Source organism: Peromyscus californicus, unplaced genomic scaffold, assembly GCF_007827085.1.
Source record: "Peromyscus californicus insignis strain IS unplaced genomic scaffold, ASM782708v3 Scaffold_18__1_contigs__length_77618521, whole genome shotgun sequence".
Classification (NCBI taxonomy): domain Eukaryota; kingdom Metazoa; phylum Chordata; class Mammalia; order Rodentia; family Cricetidae; genus Peromyscus; species Peromyscus californicus.
The window spans coordinates 51,864,822-51,887,906 of NW_026294480.1; the positions used below are offsets into that span (position 1 = coordinate 51,864,822).

At 42.0% G+C, this 23,085-nt stretch overlaps 1 protein-coding gene across 14 annotated transcripts in view; it reads right to left on the reverse strand.

Moving 5' to 3' along the window:
- The window catches only part of Mast4 (microtubule associated serine/threonine kinase family member 4), a 590,473-nt gene that overhangs the window by 167,978 nt on the left and 399,410 nt on the right, over positions 1-23,085 (reverse strand). The window contains exon 1 of one of the 14 annotated variants that reach the window (XM_052743393.1): positions 15,389-15,420. The exons of the other annotated variants lie outside the window; for them this stretch is intronic. Coding sequence (XP_052599353.1) covers positions 15,389-15,405 — 17 coding nt within the window. The 5' untranslated portion in view covers positions 15,406-15,420. Of the gene's footprint in view, positions 1-15,388; positions 15,421-23,085 lie in introns of those variants that run through there. 14 annotated transcript variants of the gene reach the window in all.

The window sequence follows — 23,085 nt, forward strand, 5'->3', positions numbered from 1 at the left end:
AACTGCTGAGCCAGTGAGATCCAGGACAGGCACCAAAACTACACGGAGAAACCCTGTCTCAAAAAAACCAAAATTAAAAAAAAAAAAAAAAAACCACACACACACAAAGAAACAGCAGTAATGATAACAGACCTTGCAAATAAAATTGTGTGACTAGTGAACATGTGTGGGCTCTTTTCTTGTTTTATTTCCAAAACAATATGTTACAGCATCTATTTACTGAGCACACATATTTTTATATTGAACATTATCTAGAGATGATTTACTATATGTGGGAGGTTGTGGCATTCACATGCAAATATTCAGTCTTATAAAAATTTTGTTAAAATGTTTACATGTTGTATGTATGTGTATGCCTGTTGGTTTATATGTGCTCCATGTGCACACAGGTACCCTACAGTGGCCAAAGGAGGGCACCGCATCCCCTGGAACTGGGATTGCAGACAGTTGTAAGCCACTACATGTGGATGCCGGAAACTCAATCTGCAAGAGCAGCAAGTGTTACAAACTGCCGAGCCATCTCTGTGGCCCCATGTGGCCAGGAGGCCTGGCCATCACTGGTCTCTGGTCTCCTTCAAGATCTCTAGAACTTAAGACCTCACGGATACCTAGAGGTGACTGACCACTCTACATGACTGTTCAGAGGTAAATATAAAGTAGTCCCAAGCTCCAGTAGGGTTTCTCACTGGCGACACTGTAGCCTGGACCATTCTTTGCTTTGGAGGCTTTTTTGTACTTTGGAAAATGTTGGGCAGCATCCTGAACTCTTTCCACTAGATAGCAGAAATGCCCATCAAAAGTGTCTGCAGACGCTGCCGATGCCTTTTTGTTGGGAGCCAGTGTTCTAGATAATGTCTCCCTCTGAGTAAGATGTCATGTTGTCTTTGATTCTGGACTCAACGCTTAATGTAACCTTAAGCACGTTACTCAATCATTGCCTATTTCCCCTAATTATAATATAGGTCCCTAACAGGACCAACCTCTGGGAGTTGACATACATAAATGAAAATAAGATGACACATATAAACCCCTCCATGTAATGGCTGAGTCAGTGCTGACAGGAGAAAGAATGGAAAAGAGTGCTTCCCTCATTGTAACCTGGAGCTACCGGCACTACAGCATGCTCTGTCCTCTTCAGTGCCCTGAAAGGGGATCTACCCAGACAGTAGTCACACTGCACTTGAACTGACTGCTCACTGCTGCCTTCCTGGCAACATGTGAGTTTCTCAAGGCTAAGGCCATGTTTCCCTGATCTCTGTATTTCCAGATACTGAACAGCCCCTAACTTACAGAGACATTTTCAAAGATACTTTTTGAATAGACAGTTCCAGTATCCAAGTGTCTATTATTTCTCCTCTGATACATAAAAAAATAACCAGTATGAATATGTTCCCTGATGCTCTCACAGCACCTCAAATTCTCAGTGATTCTACAAGAATGTTGTTATATTCTAAAAACTTTCTCTTATTGACTCTTGGTTACCAAGAGATGGAAGGGTATTAGTGTTAACATTCCTCAGCTCCTAGCATGGCTTCGGGAAATATCACAGCCAAACACAAGGAAAATGCCCCTTTGGGTAGCATCTCCACATGCTACAGATAAAGCAAAGGCTTTTTTGATGAAAAGGGGTAATTACATATCATGGGCTGCCACAGAAAAGCAATCAAGAGGGTGAGAGAGGATCTGAAACTGTGCTACAAAAATCACGAATCCAAGGATCTCTCTGCTGAAAGAGACAACATTTGAGGGCTAAGAAATATTAGGCCAGCTGACCATGAATAATAAAAGACTGCATGGAGCTAGGTCTGCATCTATAGGAAAAAAAGGGGGTGAGGGAGTCAAGTTCCTGGAGCAGTGTTTAGTCAGTCACAACTTGGAGGATATACATAGGGTGAGAATTCAGCTCTGGATGGATTTAAGACCTGACGTCTGTACTTCCCAACTCTCATATTCTTCATAGTTCTTCTGGAAACGTTCATGCATTTGGCATTGCCTATGAAGATGGCAGCAACTCAAGTGAGTACATGAATAAAAATCAAACCTTTATGTTTCCTCTGCTCTCCATTTTGAGTAATAGCTGAAACTCTCAGATACTAGTAGTTACTGTTAAGATTTTTTCTTATGATGCGTATAAGTGTGGGATGTTCGTATATATGTGCAAGTGCCCAAAGAGTCCAGAAGAAGGCACTGGACCTTCCTAATCTAAAGTCACAGGTGGTTGTGAACAACACAACTTGGGTGCTGGGAACCAAATTCTGGTCCTCTGCAACAGTGGTCTGTGCTCTTAAGTGCTGGGCCATCTCTCCAGCTCCAACATTAGTCATTTTAATGATATACTTTATAATATTTTAATTGAAAAGGCCTGGGAAGATTTGGATTTATCCACACTAGGTAAAGTACACACACAGCTAGTGATGAATTACCTAATACAGAGCAAGTACTTGATAGATTCCCACACTCGCTGATGATAAGAGTAGGCGTGACACTCAAGTGTAACCTGTCTTCTAACCTGTTTGACTTGATTTAGGAACCTATGATTCAGAAGACAAGGCAGTCAGAAAACACAGGATTAAATTTGTCAGAACTACTGATGTTTTGCTACAGACGAAATAATCACATAGACAGAAAAGGAAGCATAGTTGAGTTGCTATTGCAATAAAGCAATGAACCAAGAAGAAAGTTCTTAAGCACATAGCTGGACTAAGCCAACACCCAGACACTCAGAAAGACTTTCTCCTCATTGGACAACCACTAAACCAAGACAGCATTGGGTGATAGCATTTGAGATCCAGACAGCTCATTCATTTATCAGAATGGCACTATCAGCCACTGCTTTTCCAAGAAGAGGAAATGAGATGGGAAAATAAGCTTGTCACCCTACTGGGAAGCTAGCTCTGGAAGAAATGGGTATAAAATAAAGGGTCTACTCTTTCACGATTTATTTCCCCTCCAATGTTAAAGATGAATGTCCGCTTTACAGACTTTTGACTCTCCCTGCAGAAGAACTCCACACAGAATGGTGTTTAAAAGCTGACATTTACAGACTCTTTTTTTTGCAAACTATGGGGCGACTAAGTTTTCTGGGACAAGGTGTTAGGACTGGGGAGCTTTCAACTTCCTGTGCAAGCCCCTGTGTCTGTGTGTCTACACCCAATAGGAGGACCCTAGGAACAGTGGGATTGATGCCGAGTGCCCAGGAAGGTTCCACCTGAGCCTGGCCTCACAGCCAGTCTGTGGGAAACTCACTTAACTTGCTCCCCAGCCATATGCTCGGGGCCTAAAAATGACTATCTCCCAAGGCTGTCCACATTTCCAAGTCCACTAGATCAGCTTCTAGATGCTCTCCGGAACATGAAGCTGGGGGTCTGAGGAGCACACTAACTTTTCTAAATGAGGGAAGCCTACAAGAAACAGAACTGAAGTAAGTGTATAAAATATGGTAACCAGAAAGGATGCTGTAGTCCAGAGAAAGAACATAGAACACACTGAAGAACAACAGGTAAGGGAAGACTCTCCTAGTGTTATTAAACATCTGCGTAGCTATGATACTCAAATACATATATATATATATATATAAATATGATATTATCATATATTATCATATATATGATATACATATATGATAATATCATATTTTTCATATATATATATATGATAATGAACTGGTAGGGATACAACTGAATGCTGAAACCCATGACAGATAATAATCATGTTGTATCAGTCTAGGAAAAGTTAAAAAAAAAAGTAGCATCATAAGGCAGGATTCAGACTTAAAGGTGTTGGGTAAAACAATTAAAAGAACCGTTGATTTCTCTTTCCCAATAGTCTATCAGAGAACTACATAATGATCATGTTTTCATGAAAGATATGTTGTAAATGGTGACAGGACAGGATGAAAGGGGGAAATGTGTTCCTCAGGCATTCTGATCCCAGGAGAAGCAGAGGTTCACAAAGGTAGCAGAAGGCCAATAACTTCAATAAATCTAAGAGAATAGAGTGGACAGATATGGGAAATGGGGACTTTTCTACCCAAAGTAGCTTCTTGACACGTATGGTGGGTAAGCATGGTGGGCTAGGCCTGAGGAGCAGGCAGGGAAGCAGGTCTAGAAAGGACACCCTTGCAATTCTCTGCTCTGTCAAGCAGGGGAAGGCCCCGTGAGAAGTGAGTTGGACGGAGCACCCACGCCCCCAGAGGATAACAAGGCATGCTACCAGAAGAGGCCATAGGAAGGAGGTTCCTGGGAGATCCCAGCTAAGTAGTGTGCTGAATGGCTTCCATAGGCTCATATATTTGAATGCTTGGTACCTAGTTGGTAAAACTGTTTGGATTAGGAGGTGTGGCCTTGTAAGAGGAAATATGTCATTGGCAGCAGGCTTTGAGGTTCCAAGAGCCCACCCATTCCCATTTAGCTTTCTTCTCCCTGTCTCCTGCTTGTGGATAAGATGTAAGTTCTCTCGAGCGCTCCAATACAATTTGCCTGTCTGTCTGCTGTCATGCTCCCCACCATGATGGCCACGGACTCTCTAACCCTCTAGAACCATGAGCCCCCAAATTAAATGTTTCCTTTTATAAGTTGCCTTGGTCATGATGTCTCTTCACAGCAATAGAACTGTAAGACAAGTGGGATTCTTGACTCTAAAACAGCTGTCTGGAATATATATATATATATATAAATATATATATATATATATATATATATATATATATATATATATCAGTGTTGTGTGATATTTTGATCACATTCTGACAATAAAGTTTGCTTTGAATCAGAGGGCAAAGCCAGCCATTAATTGACCAAAATTAACCATAGAGGTTTTGGAGGACTGAGGACAGATAGAGAGACAGGAAGTAGTAAGGCGGGGTTTAGAGAGGATCTCAATCCTTTTGGATGGAATAACAGATGAGATAGAAGGTCATTGGTTGCTTCTCCACCTCTTTTCTGATCATTCATGTTCTTACCCAGATATCTGACTCCCTATTTTTTATTGATAAAAAATATTAGATAAACACTACATATCAGTAAATCACAATTACACAGAGCATGGGCCTCTAATGGGCTACCAAGATAATCATTGGAACAGAGGGAGGACAACTCTTAGAGGTCAAAGCCCTCTTCTCACATACAGGAAGGCCTCACATACAGAGCAAGACTAGGTCTTCCTTGCCTTGAGTCTGAACTCTGTGGCCATTTGTTCCAGGTAGTCTTTGGGTAAGCCTGACACCCCCAGTGGGTGAGATACATCTCTCTACTGGGCTCTATCCCAGACAGCGCCTCCAGAAAAGAGTTTAGTCACTCTCAATATCCAGATTTGCTTCAGATCAGTTCTCCTTAGAGAAGAGCTCCTTCCAGGCTAGGGTTGTTCTTCCTTCATCTTTAAATCTTTAAGACCATCAGTGAGCTGAATGCTAAAACAAAGGAGAAGCAGAGACAGAGAAATGACCAAGGGATTGAACAATGAGAGGTGTGGGGGTCCGTGAGGGTAAGAAGAGAGTGAGGGTGAGCTTGCTCACAGGTTTAAAGAAAGGGGGGTGGGCAATAACAACACAGTTACTGCCAGAAGCCTGATACTCTGAAGACCACCCCTGTTCATGTTTTAAAAAGCTTTTCCTGACTATTCCTGTTTGAGTGTCACAGATCCATAAGTCCATTCCATTATTTATATTATGTGCTGTATCCACTAAGAACATTTGTTATCTCAGACTCTAAAATGCCACAAAATAGGGACCTATGCACATGCACTTAACTATGAGAAGGTGTAGATATATGATTGGTTACAGATGAAATGCTAAGTGCTTTTTTTGGTGGTCACGGTGAATCCCCGTCAGTAAGGAATACATCTCAGGATGGAATTAACTTCAAGGACATGGTGCTACTTGATCCAGAAGCCTGGGTCCAAGGTACATCATTTCTCATTCAGCTCCCGAGCATGAATTACAGTGCAATTATAAGAAGTGACAATTGGGTTGAAGTGGGTCAGTGTGGTTATATTTAGCCCTTTAGAGCTGACACCAAGACCTTTCTGTAATGTAAGATTATGGTTAATTTATCAGTTCATCTTTCCTTGAGTATTTTTCCAGGTCAGATAACCATGGTTATAGAGAATTATCCTATTAAAATGAGAGCGAGGAGTTGCAATGAATGTCCCACAGAGAAGCATGCAGACAGAGGTAGAGACAGCGTTTCTGCAATGACAAGAATGTTACTCCATTGTTAAAGCTGATTCAAACTGTCATGAAGCAGGACAAGGTGTCAGTGAAGACAGGGATGTTAGCCAAGCAGTTTGCAAGCAAGGTTCAACTGAGTTTCTATTAAGTCACATCATTTTTAGAACCGATAGAAGTTTCTGAAGAAATATTAATTCACAGGGGGGTAAACAGAATGTCAGCCATGAATAGCTATGAGAGAAATGTGATTAAAAATATCAGATATCATTTTTACCTAACTGGCAGAGATTTAAAAAAATGATAATATTCATTGCCAGTGAAGACAGAGGGAGACAAGTACTCTGTACTAATATTTTAAGAGCAATTTGGAGGATGAAAACACACATATGTATACATAAACACAAACATATATCAATAAACCAGCACCCCGCCATCCTAGGCTTGAAAGCCATCCTATAGTAAAGACAAACTAGGTTTACACCTTCTTATGATTAAACTTGTGTTTCTCAAGGATTGGTCTATGCCCCACCTATAAACTTAACTAACTATAAATGGTTCTATACTGCCTGTTCCAGGAAATGGCAACCATGCTCTTGTTGCAAAGATGTTGTAATGACTACCTTGTTATGCCCACCTTATTAAGACTACCTTGTTACGACCGCCTTGCAAACATGTCTTTGTTTCACAAGAGGTTGTTATGACCAGCTTGTTATTTTCTGCTTCTCTAACCCTGCCTATTTGCCTGACAAATCCCCCATTTGGAAATCCCCTACCCCTGAGCTATAAAAAGTCTCATCTTGCCCATGTCCAATGCTGACCTCTTGAACCCTGCCTTAGGGGGAGGCAGCCCATATACACGAATAAAAAATGCTTTCTTTAATTAATTTGGCCATGATGATCTGGGTTGGTGGTCTTTCTCCTCACATCCTTGGGATTAACAATATTTACACATGATAAATATATGTGTGAATGCTATACTATATAATACTACATCATATGTACAAGATTTTCAGGTATGGTAATCAATTCAGAACTGCTTATAATTGCATAATATTGGGGGATGTGTGTTGGGGGGACAGGTTCTGAAGGTTCAAAAGAAGGGCAATTCTTCTTCAGTCCTAAAATGATCAGAAACTGGAACTTAAGAAACCTGCCAGGACAGTAGCCTGGATAATGGATTCCAGAGGTGTTCAGGCTAAACTCTGCAGAACCTGTGAATATGGTACCTGCATGGCAAAAGACATTCTGGGGATGTGATTAATGTAAGGGGTTACAGGTTATCCACAGTGGCCCTCAGTGCAATCCCAACAATCTCTCTAAAAAAGGGGCTGAGGGAGAGTAGAAGAGAGGTTTATGTCAGAGGCTGAGGCAGTCAGAAAGAGGATGGGGACAAAAGCCCAGGAATGTGAAGAATGCAGCTAGGAAGGGGTGGGGCTGGGATGGGTTATAATTCCAGCCTAGCACTTTCAGCTCAGTCCAGGGAAAGTGACTTCGGGCTTCTGACCTCTAAAACTGTGAATGTATGAAGCCCCAAGCATTTACTTACCTTGTCATAGGTGGTTACAGTAGCCAGAGGAAGCTAAAACAATGTTTTTACAATACATATAAAATGAGAATTGCTCCTGAAATAATGCAAGACAGGAACTATGTGATTGTTTAAAATGTTATATCAAAAATAAAAATAAAGCATTTCTGTAAACTTCTGTATGAGATGATGTTTTTATTATCTAAATGGTTTACATTTTCATCAATATTATTATTATCTGGTTTCATGCAAGTGACCAGAACTTCTAATCCTCCTGCCTCTACTACCCAAGTGCCATGATCACAGGCATAAGTCACCAGACTTGGTTTATGAGGTTCAGGAGATCAAACCCAGAAGTTCCTATATGATAATTAAGCACACTACCCACTAAATGGCTCCAGTCCCCAAGTTAATTATTTTTAATAAAAAAAAGTCAAATTTTAATTTCCAAAACACACATTGGACAGTTTTGTTCTCATGACTGTGAAGGTTCAAGCTGCCCAGAATATGAGGCAACTCTAAAGAATTTACGAAATTAAGAAGCAACACACATTCAGTGACGTTTCCATAAAATGTGATTGATGTTTTGGACACATGACATAAGATGAACGTGTAAAAGCTCTATGAGCCTTGAAAATACATACTAAAATTGCTTTTAAAAAGAAGCCATTCCCACTCCCAGGAATTTTGTAATATAAAAAATGAAAAATCTCACTGTCTTCCAGGCATAAATCTTACCTGTCTGTGGCAACTGGGCAAATGGTTATTTTTGAAGCCAAAAGGGTTATAAATCTATATGATGCTTTGTTTTACATTGTATATATGCATTGGATATCTGCAGACTGGAGCCATGCATTTATGCAAACTGTTTTGAATTCTCAGCCTACTTCTCCATATTACACCACACACTTTCTTCTTTCACTGCTCTTAAACGAAAGGAAGCCGCTTCGAAAATTATCCAGGAAAGTGTAAGCAAAATCTAATGGTCCTCATTGGAATTACTAAATGGCTATAACCCAGCACACATAAATTTGTTACCTTCTATGAGCCTAAACATTTCAGACTTCACTGTCTTTCATTAGTTAGGCTGTGACGAAAGAGACAGCACAAATGTTTGGTACCAAGAATATAAATGTCCTTTGAGTAGATATGTTGTCCTACATCTGATATATTGGCAATATAATATCTAATATATTGTCCTAGATTTTATAAAAGACACTCATAATAAGTACCAATATGATCACAAAATGGTTTTTAAAGAGATATTTTAGTTAATAAGAACTGTAGCAAGAGTCACTAAAAACAACTAATAAGATAGCAAGTGGATGAAGGGTGGGTAGTTAATTACTGTGAAGTAAGGACTGTCCCAATTAGTGACCCTTAGGAGATCAAGTACATCCAAAATTATAAAGAACGCTAATATAGTATGAGGAAAAAAAGTAGAAAAGCCAGTTGACATGTACATGAAAGACACTAGAAAGTTGAAGAGAAAACGCTACTTAAAAGTAACAGGAAAACGGGGGGTGGGGGTGGGTGGAGAGGGGGAGTAAAAAGTTTTCATAGTATATAAAATGATAAAAGAATAAAACAAGATATTTTATTTATTTTTATTTGTTTTTTTTGAGACAGGCTTTCTCTGTGTAGTCCTGGCTGTCCTGGCACTTACTCTGTAGACCAGGCTGGCCTCAAACTCAAGAGAGCTGCCTACCTCGGCCTCTCAAGTGAAACAGGACAGTGTGTCTTTGCTCTCATCTGGCAATGGTCATCGTTTTTTTGGCCTGGATGAACTCAGTCCCCTTCCTACACCAGGGTGAAGCCACTCCTCCCAACACGTCCAGCCCTCACATCTACCTGTGGTCCTACCACTTACCCCAGAAACAACATTCAACAGCTTCCTGTAACATTTCTCCAGGGTGCTTTCTATCTGCCAGCACTGACTCACTCCAGATTTAGTAAGAAATACAGATTTGGGGCTCTTCTTTGCACCAAATGATTCATGGATTTTGAGAATGGAGTTCAGGAGTCTGTATCACACCAAAATATCAGGTGACTTTTGTACAGTTTGGGAAGCACATCTTACGAAGATTAAGATCTCTTCTGATGGGCTATTTCATTATGTCATCTGTCATTAGCTCTCCTGTCTAGTCCCTGGACATGGGTCTTCTTGTGGTTTACACTCCAATAATAAAATATGCACTTGTCCGAAATACCATATTGCTTTTGGCTCCCAGACACAGTAAACCCTGCCACACATTTTACACATCCTGTTCCCTGTTTCTAGAATTTCCATCTCCTCTGCTTGGGAACCTTCTGCTCATCTTTCAAGTGAGAGCTGGAAGGTCACCCTCCAGCAAAGTTTGTTTGACTTTCTCCTGTACACATAAGTAGTTCTCCTGCGGGCTCCCCGATGAATTTATGCATCGCATGCCTCTTGTATAGTAATCATTCTTCTGCAGCAAGATGTGTTTACAGGTCTAATTCCCCACTAGGCTTTGTGCTCTCCAAGTACAAGGACAGATTTTATTCGCCAGGGTATGCCTCAAGTACAAAGTGGATACTCAGGATGAATGGATGTACACATATTATTTTCTAAGGTTCTGGGAAAGAAAAAAAACCAAACCTGTTAGTTTTCTAATTCTCCAGCTGCTACATACAAGCCATAAGGAAACACTTCCAAATCCATGGTACCTTTTGTCAGCTGGCTGGCTGGTTTGTCTTTCTTTAAAAAAAAAAAAAAATCATTTATTTATTTATTTTTGGTTGTTGAGACAGGGTTTCTCTGTGTAGCCCAGGCTGTCCTAGAAATCACTATGTAGACCAGGCTGACATCGAACTCATAGAGATCTGCCTATCTCTCCCTCCTGAGGGCTGGGATTAAAGGCATGCACCACCAGGGCTGGATATGTTTTTATATTTTTTAAAATAGCACTTTGAAAAAAATATTTTCCAAGTGTATGGGTGCCTATATAGATGTCTGTACACCACATGTATGCCTAGTGCCTGAGAAGGCCAGAAGAGGGTGCCTGATAACTGGGAACTGGATGGTTGTGAGCCACTACATAGGTGGTAGAAATCTGGGTTCAATTAAAGAGAATAGTCAGTACTCTTAAGCATTGAGTTACCCCTATTTTATTTTTTTTTTTTATGTGTATTGAGTGCCTGAATGTATGTTCATGCATCATGTGCATGCAGCACCTAGGGAAGCCAGAAGAGGGCATTGGATCCCCTGGAACTGGAGTTAGAGATGGTGTGAGATACTATGTGGGTGCTGGGAATCAAACCCAGGTCTTCTGCAAGGGCAGCAGGTGCTCTTAACCACTAAGCTATCTCTCCAGTTCTCATGGATAATCTTCTTTTAAACACTGTCTTATATACAATCTTCATAATGAGCAACAAAAATAGCAATACAGCCGGGCGGTGGTGGCGCACGCCTTTAATCCCAGCACTCGGGAGGCAGAGCCAGGCGGATCTCTGTGAGTTCGAGGCCAGCCTGGGCTACAAAGTGAGTTCCAGGACAGGCGCAAAGCTACACAGAGAAACCCTGTCTCGAAAAACCAAAAAAAAAAAAAAAAAAAAAAAAAAAAAAAAAAATAGCAATATAAATTTAAGTCCATGACACTTAGGTAGATATTAATGGTTTATTAAAAATAAGAACTCCAAACTTCTGTTAGCTTTTTAACTCTCCTCTGCAATAAGAATTGGTGAAGTATAGTTTTCTTTTGTCTCCTGAAAGGATGGCTAAAAACAGGAGCTCAGGCAGGGTGACCTTTTTCCAAGGTTGGAAACTCAATCTTGCTGGGAACACAATCAACACACACAACTCCAAAAGAGAATTCAAGGTGGTATATCAATAGTGCTCAAGGTTACAACCTGCTGGCTGCTACATCACAGTCCAGGTCTTCTGGCTCACATAGATCAGTTTCCATTAAAAATTCTTCCATCCCATTTAGGAGAAGCTGCAAGGGCAAGCGGTCTAGTTGCCCGACCTGAGTGCAATCTGACCCTCAGACACTTTTGCAGGCATCCTCTTCTGTCACACCACCCCAAGAATGGCCATTCCTACAGCTTCTTGTTCTTACTATAAAATTAGCCATCTTTACCTAAAGTTTTAACTAACAAGTAATGTTTGAGTTGATCATGCTGAAGTTGTGACCCATTCCCTGGGGTTACATTTTAGAGTTGGGAGTTTGAGAGACAAGTACGAGGTGTTGGTGATGTGGAAAGCCCACTCACTACTGCAGAGTCTGAATTCAGTGAGAAATGCTTTGGCATCTGCAGGCAAGCTTCCCAACAGATGTTGGCCTTCACCCCATCTCCCCAGCCCTCTTCTCTGGAGCAAAGACAGAAAGATGCAGAACACTGAGAGGTTGCTTGTCACTGATGTGAATACTTTTTATTTTTCTCAGTCATCAAGGGTAGATGACCTATCTGCTAACTATGCAGCCACCAAAATAAAGAGCTCCTGTGAAGTAATGCTGCAGCATGGCAATCTGTTCCATGAAAAATCCAATGGAAAAGGACTGAGGTTTGCTTGCAGTAATAATCCTATGTACACATAGGAAAATATCTGTGGGATTCACAAAAAACTAGGAAATTTAATTATTTTATTCTTGATACAGTTTTCATGGATCTTAAAACATTTTTAAGAAGTTGTTTCCTAGCTGGGTGTGGTGGCAAACTCCTTTAATCTTGGCAATCTGGAGGCAGAGGCAGGTGAATCTCTGTGAGTTCAAGACCAACCTGGTCTGAAAATAGCAAGTTCCAGGATAGCCAGGGCTACATAGTTAGACTATTTCAAAAAGAAAAAAAAAAAGTTGTTTTCTGGTGTGTAGCAAGTAATGTCACCAGTTATCCTGAATACCAACTCATCTTTCTGGAAGCAATGCAACTACTTTCAAATAATACTGCTTGACAGAAAACCCACTGAACACCAAGCAGATCTGGGCTCTCTCCAGGTGTATGTGGGCAAAATTCACCTACTCCAGGAGGTAAGTTTTAATTTGCCAGAAACTAAAAGATAACCATCATTTACCATCTTGAATGGTATTAGATATGACTGTCAAAGTCCCTTCTGTCCATTTCCAAAGAATCCTTTGATTTGTTTACACTAATGAGTGTCTAGTCATACAGGTTTTAGAGCACCTGGTTTCCAAAGATCCATCTGGTAGTCGTCACAGAAACAGCCTTGAGCTACTTCAGTGAGCTGCCAGGAACCTGCAAAGCACTGTATTAGTCCATTTTCTGTTGCTATAACAAAACACTGAAGAGTAGACACTTTATGAAGAAAAGAGGTTTGGTTGGCCCACAGGTCTGGAGGCTGCAGAGCACGGCATCAGCTTCTGCTCAGTTCTGCTGACGTAATCTTGCTACATCATATCAGCTCAAGGTATCATAGTATTAGTATGAGCAGGAGAGAGACTATATGATGGAACAGAAAGTCAGCCTGAGCTTGCTCTTGTCATAACAACACATTCTCACACGCACCAATGTGAGAACCATATCAACACTTTCTGGCGGACTCTGAGGAGTCCCACCTTCTCTCAGCATCACCACTATGAGGCCCAAGCTCCCCACATGTGAATCTTTGGGGACAAACTCAAACCAAACCACTGCAAACCTAAAAGGAGGGACTATTGTTACTTGTAGTTATACTAGAGAGCAAGGCAACGTATGTGTAAAAGAGGCCTGGTCCCGCCTCCAAATCACAAAATCTCTCAGATGGGCTTCAAAGAGAATGAAAAGAATTTCTGACGGATCTGATTACCCACCCATCTGCATGTCACCAAGGGGTTGCACCCATCACTTCATATGTCAATATGCAAATAAGGACAATTTTAGAAGGGTCAAAGCCGCTTTTGTGGTATTGTCTAAATATAAGCTAGGCCATAAATCCCTGGCTTTTTTCAACATGGGAAACAAAGAACAAAAAACGTGGAAACAACGAACACATGAACAAAAAAGAGGACACAAGCCAAGAAAGGACAGCTAGTTTCGTCGTCGTCTTCTCCTTAAAAAAAAAAAATAATAATAATAATTTGTAATTGTGTGTGTACAGGGGTCTATATGTAGGTTTGTGCAAGTGAGTGCAAATGCCCTCGGAGGCCAGAAGACAGTGTCAGAGCCCCTGAAGCTGGAGTGGTTGTGAGCTGCCTGGCATGTGTTAGAGTTGGCTGTGGGATGTCTGGATGGCGGCTGGAAACCAAACGAGCATCCTCTACAAGAGCAGCATGGGCTCTTCATCACTGAACCATTTCTACTGTCCCCACAGATGTTAACAACTGTACAATGTGCACCAGAAGACTGCGTCAGTCCTGAGGCCTTGTTACACCCCTTCTCCCAAACCACAGGTACCTTGGGACAAACCAGGCCACAGTTGCTTGAGTAAGGAGGCAAACCCAGTCCCTGCATCTCACAGCCACTTTGTGCTGTCACTGAAACAAGTCTCAACCTTTCTTATCTTCATTTTTTTATCCAAAGGATCAACACTTCAAGATGGAACTAAATTTGTAAAATGCTATTCTCTTTCCCATATGACATCTAATCCATTTATTAGATTTAAAAAAAAAAAAAGTTCTGGAATGTATTTGAAAGTCTCCGATTCTAGCTTAGTGACTTGTGAGAAAGTCTCACAGAGAGATGCAGCCAGGGTGCTGGAGAGGTGGCTTCGCAGTGAGGACCATTTGTTCTTGAGAGGATCCAGGTTCAGTTTCCAGCACCTACACGGTGGCTACAACCATCCTTAGTCATGCATGTGGTACACATAAAATACAGGCAGAGAAAACACACACATAAAATAGATGTTTTTTAAAAAATAACATAAGTATGGCCAGTCACATTTATCATCAACTGAGATGAAGTGATATAGAATGGCCATATGGCTCCTGAAATCTAAATATGAAACTGACATAATAAACAGAAATAAACAGACTTCCAAAAACCTTGATAGCTTCTAAGGGCACGTACGATGTTTTAAATGAGATCATTATGTTATTTCTTTGCTCAAAAAGAAAAAGTAAAGTTTGAATAAAAATCCACCCACCATCTACAAATTTCAGTTTATGAAACAATCTTAACTCTGGCCACAAGGAATCCCCCCAAGGGTTGTCAACAATCAGCAAATCGTGGGTCTCAATTTTACTTTCTGTGTTTCGCAACAGGGCTGACTGTAGTGAGAATCAAACTCCAAAGGCAAAATTCTTATCTAGTTCCACATGTATGTGGTATCCAAATATCCTGGCACAGAGCAAAGATTGTTTTTAATTGATAAAAGTAAGACATGAAAAAAAATATTGAAAATAGAGATTTAAGAGAGCCTAGAAATACTTTTATCTAAACTAAAATAAAACTACCATGTCAATTTATTTATAAAAAATATGTTTTCCCCCTTGGTTGAAAAAAAATTGATTAGTGTTTTTTAGTGTATATTTGGGAAGTCCCTGAAAAAGCTGATCAAAAACTGAATTTCTTTTATTAAGGAAACTGGTCTTAGAAGGTTGGTAAGGAAAGCAAATAACGCTTCACCATATGAAATAAGATGTTCTCGGGACTGGACCTATGTGCTGATGGGGATTTTGATCAAATCCCACTCCTGCACTGAGGCTACACATGTATTCTCAGACACCACAGGCTGTGACACCAGTGCTAAGGTTGTGTATCTCAGGTCCCATAGAGCACAAGCTACCCAACTGTTGACATACATGCTGGGCTGCCACATACATCCTGAAACAGTGAGACTTCCAACCGATCGGTGACCCGCGGCTCTCCCTCATGCTCAACACTATCTCCAGGTGTGAGGATGAGAACTGACTTCCCAGAAGGACAATAAGGAACAGGCAGCTGTCAGGAGAGGCAGATGCAGTAGAGTGTTCCAGAGACCCTGAGAGAAGATAGAGCATGGGGACATTTAAAAAGACCAAGTTCCTACAATTCTGATCCCCAGCAGCTCCATCTGACATCCTGTCAAACATATCACGGTCCGCCAGCATCCTACATCAAACAGTTTCTGTTAACTCCATAACACATGTTCTATTTAATATTTTTGCTTTATATCTCAGCAATCCTCACACATACTTGGAAGACTGCAAAGATATAAGATGAAAACCGTTTGCAAATGTAACACTTCTGAGGATGTTAATGTCTCTTCATGCTTGAGGAACTGATGTGAGGAGAGGCAGTGTTGAATCTTATTCTAGTGAAGGACACAGACACGGGAGCCCTCACTTGGTTCATAACAACAGACTGATAGTAGCAGAACTCAGGAGCTCAGTGACCTTGGGGAAGTTGCTTCACCCCTAAGTACCCTACTTTCCTAGTCTATAAAATCGGAATAACAGTATTTACCTCACAGGCTGCAACTAGGGTTATGTTAAGAGCTTACACATTTAGACTAGTGCTTAATGTTCTAGAAGTGGGAGTCATAACACACCTAGCAGACAGAAGGATTGCCAGCAAAGGTCACTGTGGCAGTTTGAATAAGAATGGCCCCCACAGACTCATATATTTGAATGCTTGGTCTACAGTTGGTAGAATTGTTTAGGAAGGACTGGGAGGTGTGGCCTTGTTGGAAGAGGTGTGTTACTGGGGGATTCAAATGCCCCCCTCTTTCCCCATTGCCCATTCTCTATTCCCCATTCCCCATTCCCAGTTAGCTATCACCTCCTCCTGCTTCTGATTCCTGAGTCCTATTTTCAAATAACAATGTAAGTGCTTAGCTATTACTACAGCACCATGCCTGCCTGTCTGCTGTCATGCACCCCACTGTAATGGTTACGGACTCTAACCCTCTGGAAGCATAAGCCCCAATAAACTCTTCCTTCTGTACGTTACCTTGGTCACGGTGTCTTATCATAGGAAAGAAAGGAAGAAAGGAAGAAAGGAGCCCATTAGGAGCTGTCTTGAAGGAAATAGATGGACCTTCAATTTCACATCCTAGAGCAACATCTTTAACTCTACACCTTCCCCTCTTGATTCTCCTCAGGAGAGATACAGAGGTGCCCACAAAGGCCTCAAACAAGGTCTACAATGAGGAGGGACAGGGTCAGAGCTACTTAGCATCTTATCCTTCCCCAGAAGAAATACTAGAGTCACTTCCCTCTAGCGGCAGAGGCATGCAATTACATCGCCATTATCCTGCTTCTTCAGATTTGTAGTAATGGAAAAACTCAGAGGATGGTAAACTTAAATGAAAGTCAACATCAAGCCAGTGGGAGCAAAGCAAAGAAAAACAAAACACCAGGTTTTGGAAAAATAAAGCAGTATTAAGCATTTCCATGGTGCCACGTATTATGAACCTCAGCGTCACCAGGAGAGCAAACCTTAATTAAATGCAACCTCATTGCAAGTGCTTAATACTGACTTCAGTGTCCTCCAAGCGCAGGCACAGCAATCCACATGATAAATAGCTTTTTGCTTCCCTAAGTTTTTGTAATGGATGAGGCTCATTAGTTTACATAATCATCCCTAAAACTAGGACAGCGCTCCTACTGTCACTCCGCTGTAAAATATTAATCCTACCAAGCCAAATATTTGACATCCTCTGCCAGGCTTGAGCATCTTCCTTAAACCATTAACTTCTTTGAGGTATGCGGTGGCGAACAAGGAAGAAAGAATAAAATCAGCTCACATTTTTCAACACAGTTTTGTTACGTAAGGAGTATATTACAAAGGGAGTCGGGTTTTCTTTAAGAGTTACTGAAATTATTTTTTAAACAGTTTATGTCCTAAACCATTCCAGCCAAACCCGTGTCTGACTTCTCTAGAAGGTCCTGATTGGAAAAGCACATTGTTCATGACTCATCAGGGAGCATCATTTGCTACCCAAGGAGGAAGGAAGGGCCACCAGATCCACTGTAAAAGTACAACTCACTGCCCACTCACAAAATCACACAAAGGCAATTCATGCCACCTTCAGGGCAAAGAAGATCTCCCTAAACAAGGCTCTCTGGCTTCTTTCACATGAATTTCTCATAAACACATGTGCACCCTTTCCTTTTAAAAAGGGCAACCCCCAAAATTTCTAAGCTAAAATATGCTCATTAAAGAGAATATTTTATTCTCTTACACTATTTAACAAAATTTGCTCTCACACAGTGCCATGAAAAATACAGTAACTCTATAGCATTTCATACTCCTTTAAGATATCATAAGATGCATAAGAGAGTACACATCTTCACAGACATATTTTTGGGGAACAAAATGTTGACAGTATTGGAGAGTGAAGAACATGAGTTCTAGAAGCAATTTATTTGAAGTGGCCACAATTCACGTCAGGGACAATGAACTTCAGTATTTGGGCACACAGTAGAAAAATTAAGTAGGAAAGTCAGACTGATCAGCAAGGTTATACTTTTCCTTCAACAATAAAGATCAATTATGTACTTATCTAAAGCCTGAGACATAAAGCCCCGCCCAGTCTGTCTCCCTCTCTAGCCTAAGCTAGAAGCATGTCCTCACCCCACTGCGTGCTCCCAAGAGCACTGACTTCCTAGGCTGTGCCCACAGCTGTGCTCACATCTGTCCTTGCTCTGCCCTCTGCTTTCCCTCTAGTATCTCTCCCTCAGCAACTTTCACCCTTCTACCTCCCGTGGAAATGGAATCAGATGGAATTCATTCTCCTCTCTGGGGCTGTTATTATATTAGAGCTAACTGCTTTCCTCTGTGTCTTCCCCGAGAGAAGGTCCTGGGCAGCCCAGGCTCTTCTGTTGGGACATTATTGGCAAGCAATATGTGTTGGTAGAATGAATAAACAGTTCTGCATTGTACGTCTACAGATAGGTGACTTCGGATCTTTTTCAGAAGTAGGAAGAATGCAAAAAATAAAGGGATTGAAGGCTTTCACAGCTGCTATATTACTTATTGTAATTACTTACTACTTAGAGTCTGTTTGAACTTGTGGCTGATATTTTTTCCACCTCCACCTCAATAATACAGAAAAAGTAGCTCCACACTTAGAAACCAGTTCTGCCTTAGTTCCACCATGCCCCAATCTCTTATTTCACACATTACTGTCTTATTTCATCTGTCCACGTCTTAACCAAGTTGGGCCAGCTCTCTTGTCTATTCTAAAGGCCCTTTGTAACTACACAGACATTATATACAGGGCGAATATAAAGGCCAAGAAATCAACTGCAAAACCATTCCAGACCTACCGCTCACCTAAGGCTGGCACAGAAGCCTAAGGGGTTAGGTAACTTGGAAGGGAAAGGAAGCACAGGCCTCAGGGATCTTCAATGGACAAGAGCACTTCAATTTTCCCCAGGGGGCGGGGGGCAAATTAACCTCCCTTCAGGATGCTGATATCATAAGGCCACTGCCCTTCTGACAGAAGCCTATCTCTGCACATTTTTATCATTCCCCTTTCAACTCTGCCCTCTAATAGGTCCCCAAATGCAAAACGCCTACACGCAGACTGGCATCCATCAGCCTTCAGGGGTACTGTACCTTTGAGTTCTCTGGCACCACACTCATGTTCAAAACCCCATCTCCATTTGGGTCTTCCTTGCCCCCCTGGCTATGTATTTTCCAGCTCCTTTGTATGATTTATCCATCTGCAGAACTCTGTCCTGGAAGCCACCTCATTCAGTCCCCTGGGCTACAAGTCTCAACTCTACTTCTCTAGCCCTAACCTTTCCCAGGAACCCAAGGTGTCCTGCAAAGGTGTCCCTTGCTAAAGCTCACATTTAGCACCAACAAAGCCATGGCCCAGTTTCCTTCCCCACCAGATTTCCTGACCTCTGCAAGAGCTCTCTATCAGACAAGCTGGGAATTACCCTTCGTTTCGCTAGCTGCCTCAATGACCTCTTCCAACATGCAAGCAGGTGAGTCCTTCACATTCTCTTCAGAACACAGCCTGGGTCCATCTGCATCTCCCACTTCATCTCAGCAGTGTGAACTCCCACCTGGAGCACTTCCCTAACCCACCTGCCCTCCGCACAGCAGGCAGAGGAAACTTTGCAAAGTCAAGGCCAAGTTGTTATTCCCTACTTAACGAAGTCAGGCGCTTCCCACCAAACATAAGGGAAAACTCAATGGCTTCCTCAAACTGGCCGTACAGGACTGTTTGTCCCACCCTCCTAGCAAGCTGCACCCACCGCATCCATCTCTGGGTTGTTTGTACCATGCAGCTCCCTGTTAGTCTTCCCATCATTCAGTTCTAGCTCACACATCTCTCTCTCATTCTCAGAAAGGGAAACCGCCTCTGTGGCTTTTCTCTATTTTTCCTCGGATCACTTGTCACGAACATAATTATGGTCCATAATGAACCTCAGTCTCTGTACTGCTAAGATGTAAGGTCCATGAGAGCAGAGACCTTCTCTATTCCATTTGGTACTGGATCCTTGATAGTAGATCATCGAAATCATTTCTGGAAATGAAGGTTGTATGACTGTCACACGGGTACATGCCACTGCTTCTTCATGCATCATTCTTCAACATGTTTAACAAAGAGCTGAAGATGTGTGGCCCAGGGCTCCTCTCCTGCTTCTCTGTACACACACGCACGCACGCACGCAAACACACAGGATATTTTACATGAAAACCTCCATTCGCTTATATTATAGGAGATAGCTTGGCCTACCTTGTATTTCCCTAAGATTCCCATCTTGCACAATATTTCATAGTAGGCATACAATACAAATATCCCTCCGCCACGAAATCACAGTATGTTATAAGCAAATTATTAGCAGCCTTCCCTGCCCTTTTCATCAGCGTCATAGCAACTATTTACTCATCATCTTCTCTGTCCCTGACACTTACTTCTCTATTAAATTGATACAAAAATTGGGGCTCAAGGGCTGGCGAGATGGCTCACAAGGTGAAGGTAATTGCTACCATGTCTGTTCAGTCCCAGGGTCACACAAGGTGAAGAGAGCTGACTTCTGCAAGTTGTTCTCTCTCTCTCTCTCTCTCTCTCTCTCTCTCTCTCTCTCTCTCTCTCTCACACACACACACACACACACACACACACTCTGAAAAAGCCAGGACTCAGAGGGACTATGTAAATGGCCCCAAGCTTCTTAAAGCAGCAAGTGACAAAACCACACGTGCAGAAGAAACGGAGATGCCACCGCCGATGGGCTGCAGCCAGGTGAGGCTGCATCCTTACACCTTGTGTTTATGGTCCTCCAATGCTACTACTGTGGGGAAAAAAAAAGACTAAAGGTGATGCTAAATCGAATAAAGCCAAGGTGCGGGAGAAGCTACATAGAAAATCTGCAGGGTTGTCTGATAATCGTGCTTCCCCCAAAGCTAAAAAGGCCCCGGCTAAGACGGGAGAGAAGGCCCCCAAAGGGAAAGGAGAAAACTGATGCCATCAAGGATGGGAACAACCCTGTAGAAACAGTGATGCTTGGGTTGGGCTGGGGCAACGGCTCAGCAGTTAGGAGCTCTGGCTGCTCTTCCGGAGGACCCAGGTTCGATTCCCGGCACCAGTCTGGTGGCTCACATGGTGGTCTGTAATTCTGGTTCTGGAAGATCCACGGGCACTTTGTGGTGCACAGGTAGACACGCAGGCAAGACAGCCATACATATAAAAATAAAAAATAAATTTAAAAGGAAAACAGCCATGCTGAACAGGGAACCGAAGGAACTGAAGAGAACAACAGGAGCTTTTGCATGTTTTTGATGACCATTGATGTCTGGGGTATGTAGAGTTCGAGATCCCAATTTTAATCAAGTTTTTTTAAAAATGTAGAATTTGCTTTCACTTTCTTTAATGCTACATTGTTAGTACGTAGAATACTTCAGTGTTCATTAGTGAAGGAACACATGTCATTAACAGACTATTGCCCAAACTGGATGGATGCAGGAAAAACACCTTTCTCTACTAGTTTGGAGACTCTTCCTTACTCCCAGGGAAGGACTCCCTGACGCTGACACACAAGGCCACCCTGGCACAAAATACCTTGTATGTGAGAAAAGGCAAGCTTCACTTTCATGTTGTCTTCTCCCTCCACCATCAACACAGACGTTCCTCCCTTAAAACTCCAGACACCTGCTGGAACTCACTCCTCTGAAACCAATCCTGCCGGGGAGTCAGGTGACCTGGTCTTTACAGTGACATCTCTTGAGATGGCGTTCCTCAAAAGAGCAGCGGTCCCTTTTCTAAAAGACCATGGCTCTTCAAACTGATCAGTCTGCCATTTTCATTTCACTTCCTGAAAGGCAGGGTCGGCTTGTGGAAAGCTGTTAAACAACATCCTCAATGTGACATATCAGCCCTCGCTCTAAACATCCCGTGTTCAAAGCATCACACATAGATGTCACTGGGTTTTATAGGAGCTTTTTGATTTTGATAGGCCATACAAACAGGGAGCATGAAAGTTAATGACTAACTGCCCATGTCTGTCTGAAGAACAATGATTATGATAAAAAGCACCTTTAAGAAACCTGCATACAGCCTGTCTCAAAAAAAAAAAAAAGTTTCTTGCAAACAGAAGGTTATTCAAAAGGTCTGAGTGAGAAGGCATGGATTGCTGAATAACCTTCAAATCACAGACTCTTAAAATCTAGCTACTGTCAAAACCAGGACACCAAGATCCTGTCACATATGACCATCTGTAAACATAGAGAAAAAGACTTCAGAGTAACGACTCCTAGGCAAAATCTATACCTTGTTTGTTTGTTTGGTTTTTGTTGTTGTTCTCTCTCTCTCTCTCTCTCTCTCTCTCTCTCTCTCTCTCTCTCTCTCTCTCTCTCAACCAGGGATCTTATCCACAAGACATTAACCACAGACATCTTCCAAAGCCTTTTACTGAAGAAGCTGCATACAGTTATACAGAGCACATGAAAATCTACTGGTAGCCAAAGAACTGGACTACTACTGGACTGTGTATCCTTCCCCCTGCAATGATCTCATGATCAAAGCAAAACTCACCACTGAGCACATTAAAGAAAGATGCTGAGGCCGGGCGGTGGTGGCGCACGCCTTTAATCCCAGCACTCGGGAGGCAGAGGCAGGCGGATCTCTGTGAGTTCGAGGCCAGCCTGGGCTACCAAGTGAGTTCCAGGAAGGCGCAAAGCTACACAGAGAAACCCTGTCTTGAAAAACCAAAAAAAAAAAAAAAAAAAAGAAAGATGCTATATAAATGTTGTGTGCTAAATAAAAGCCCTAAGTGTCTGATGAATGGTATAGCATTCCTCAACAACTCATATTTTACTGTACTTTGGATTGACATTAAAATGAAATCCAACTCGACAGTGAGCTCGGCGCAGTTCGGGCAAATTAATCGCCAGTGAAAGGGCACAGGGCCCCAGCAGTGGTTGCAGACAGGCCACCTCCTTTGAACAAATTGCAGATAGGCGCTTTAATGAGGGAGAAAATACGAGCTAACATAACTGCAGTCAAATCAGTTCCTACAGGAGGCAAAGCGCATTAACTGATGTGATGCTATCAGCC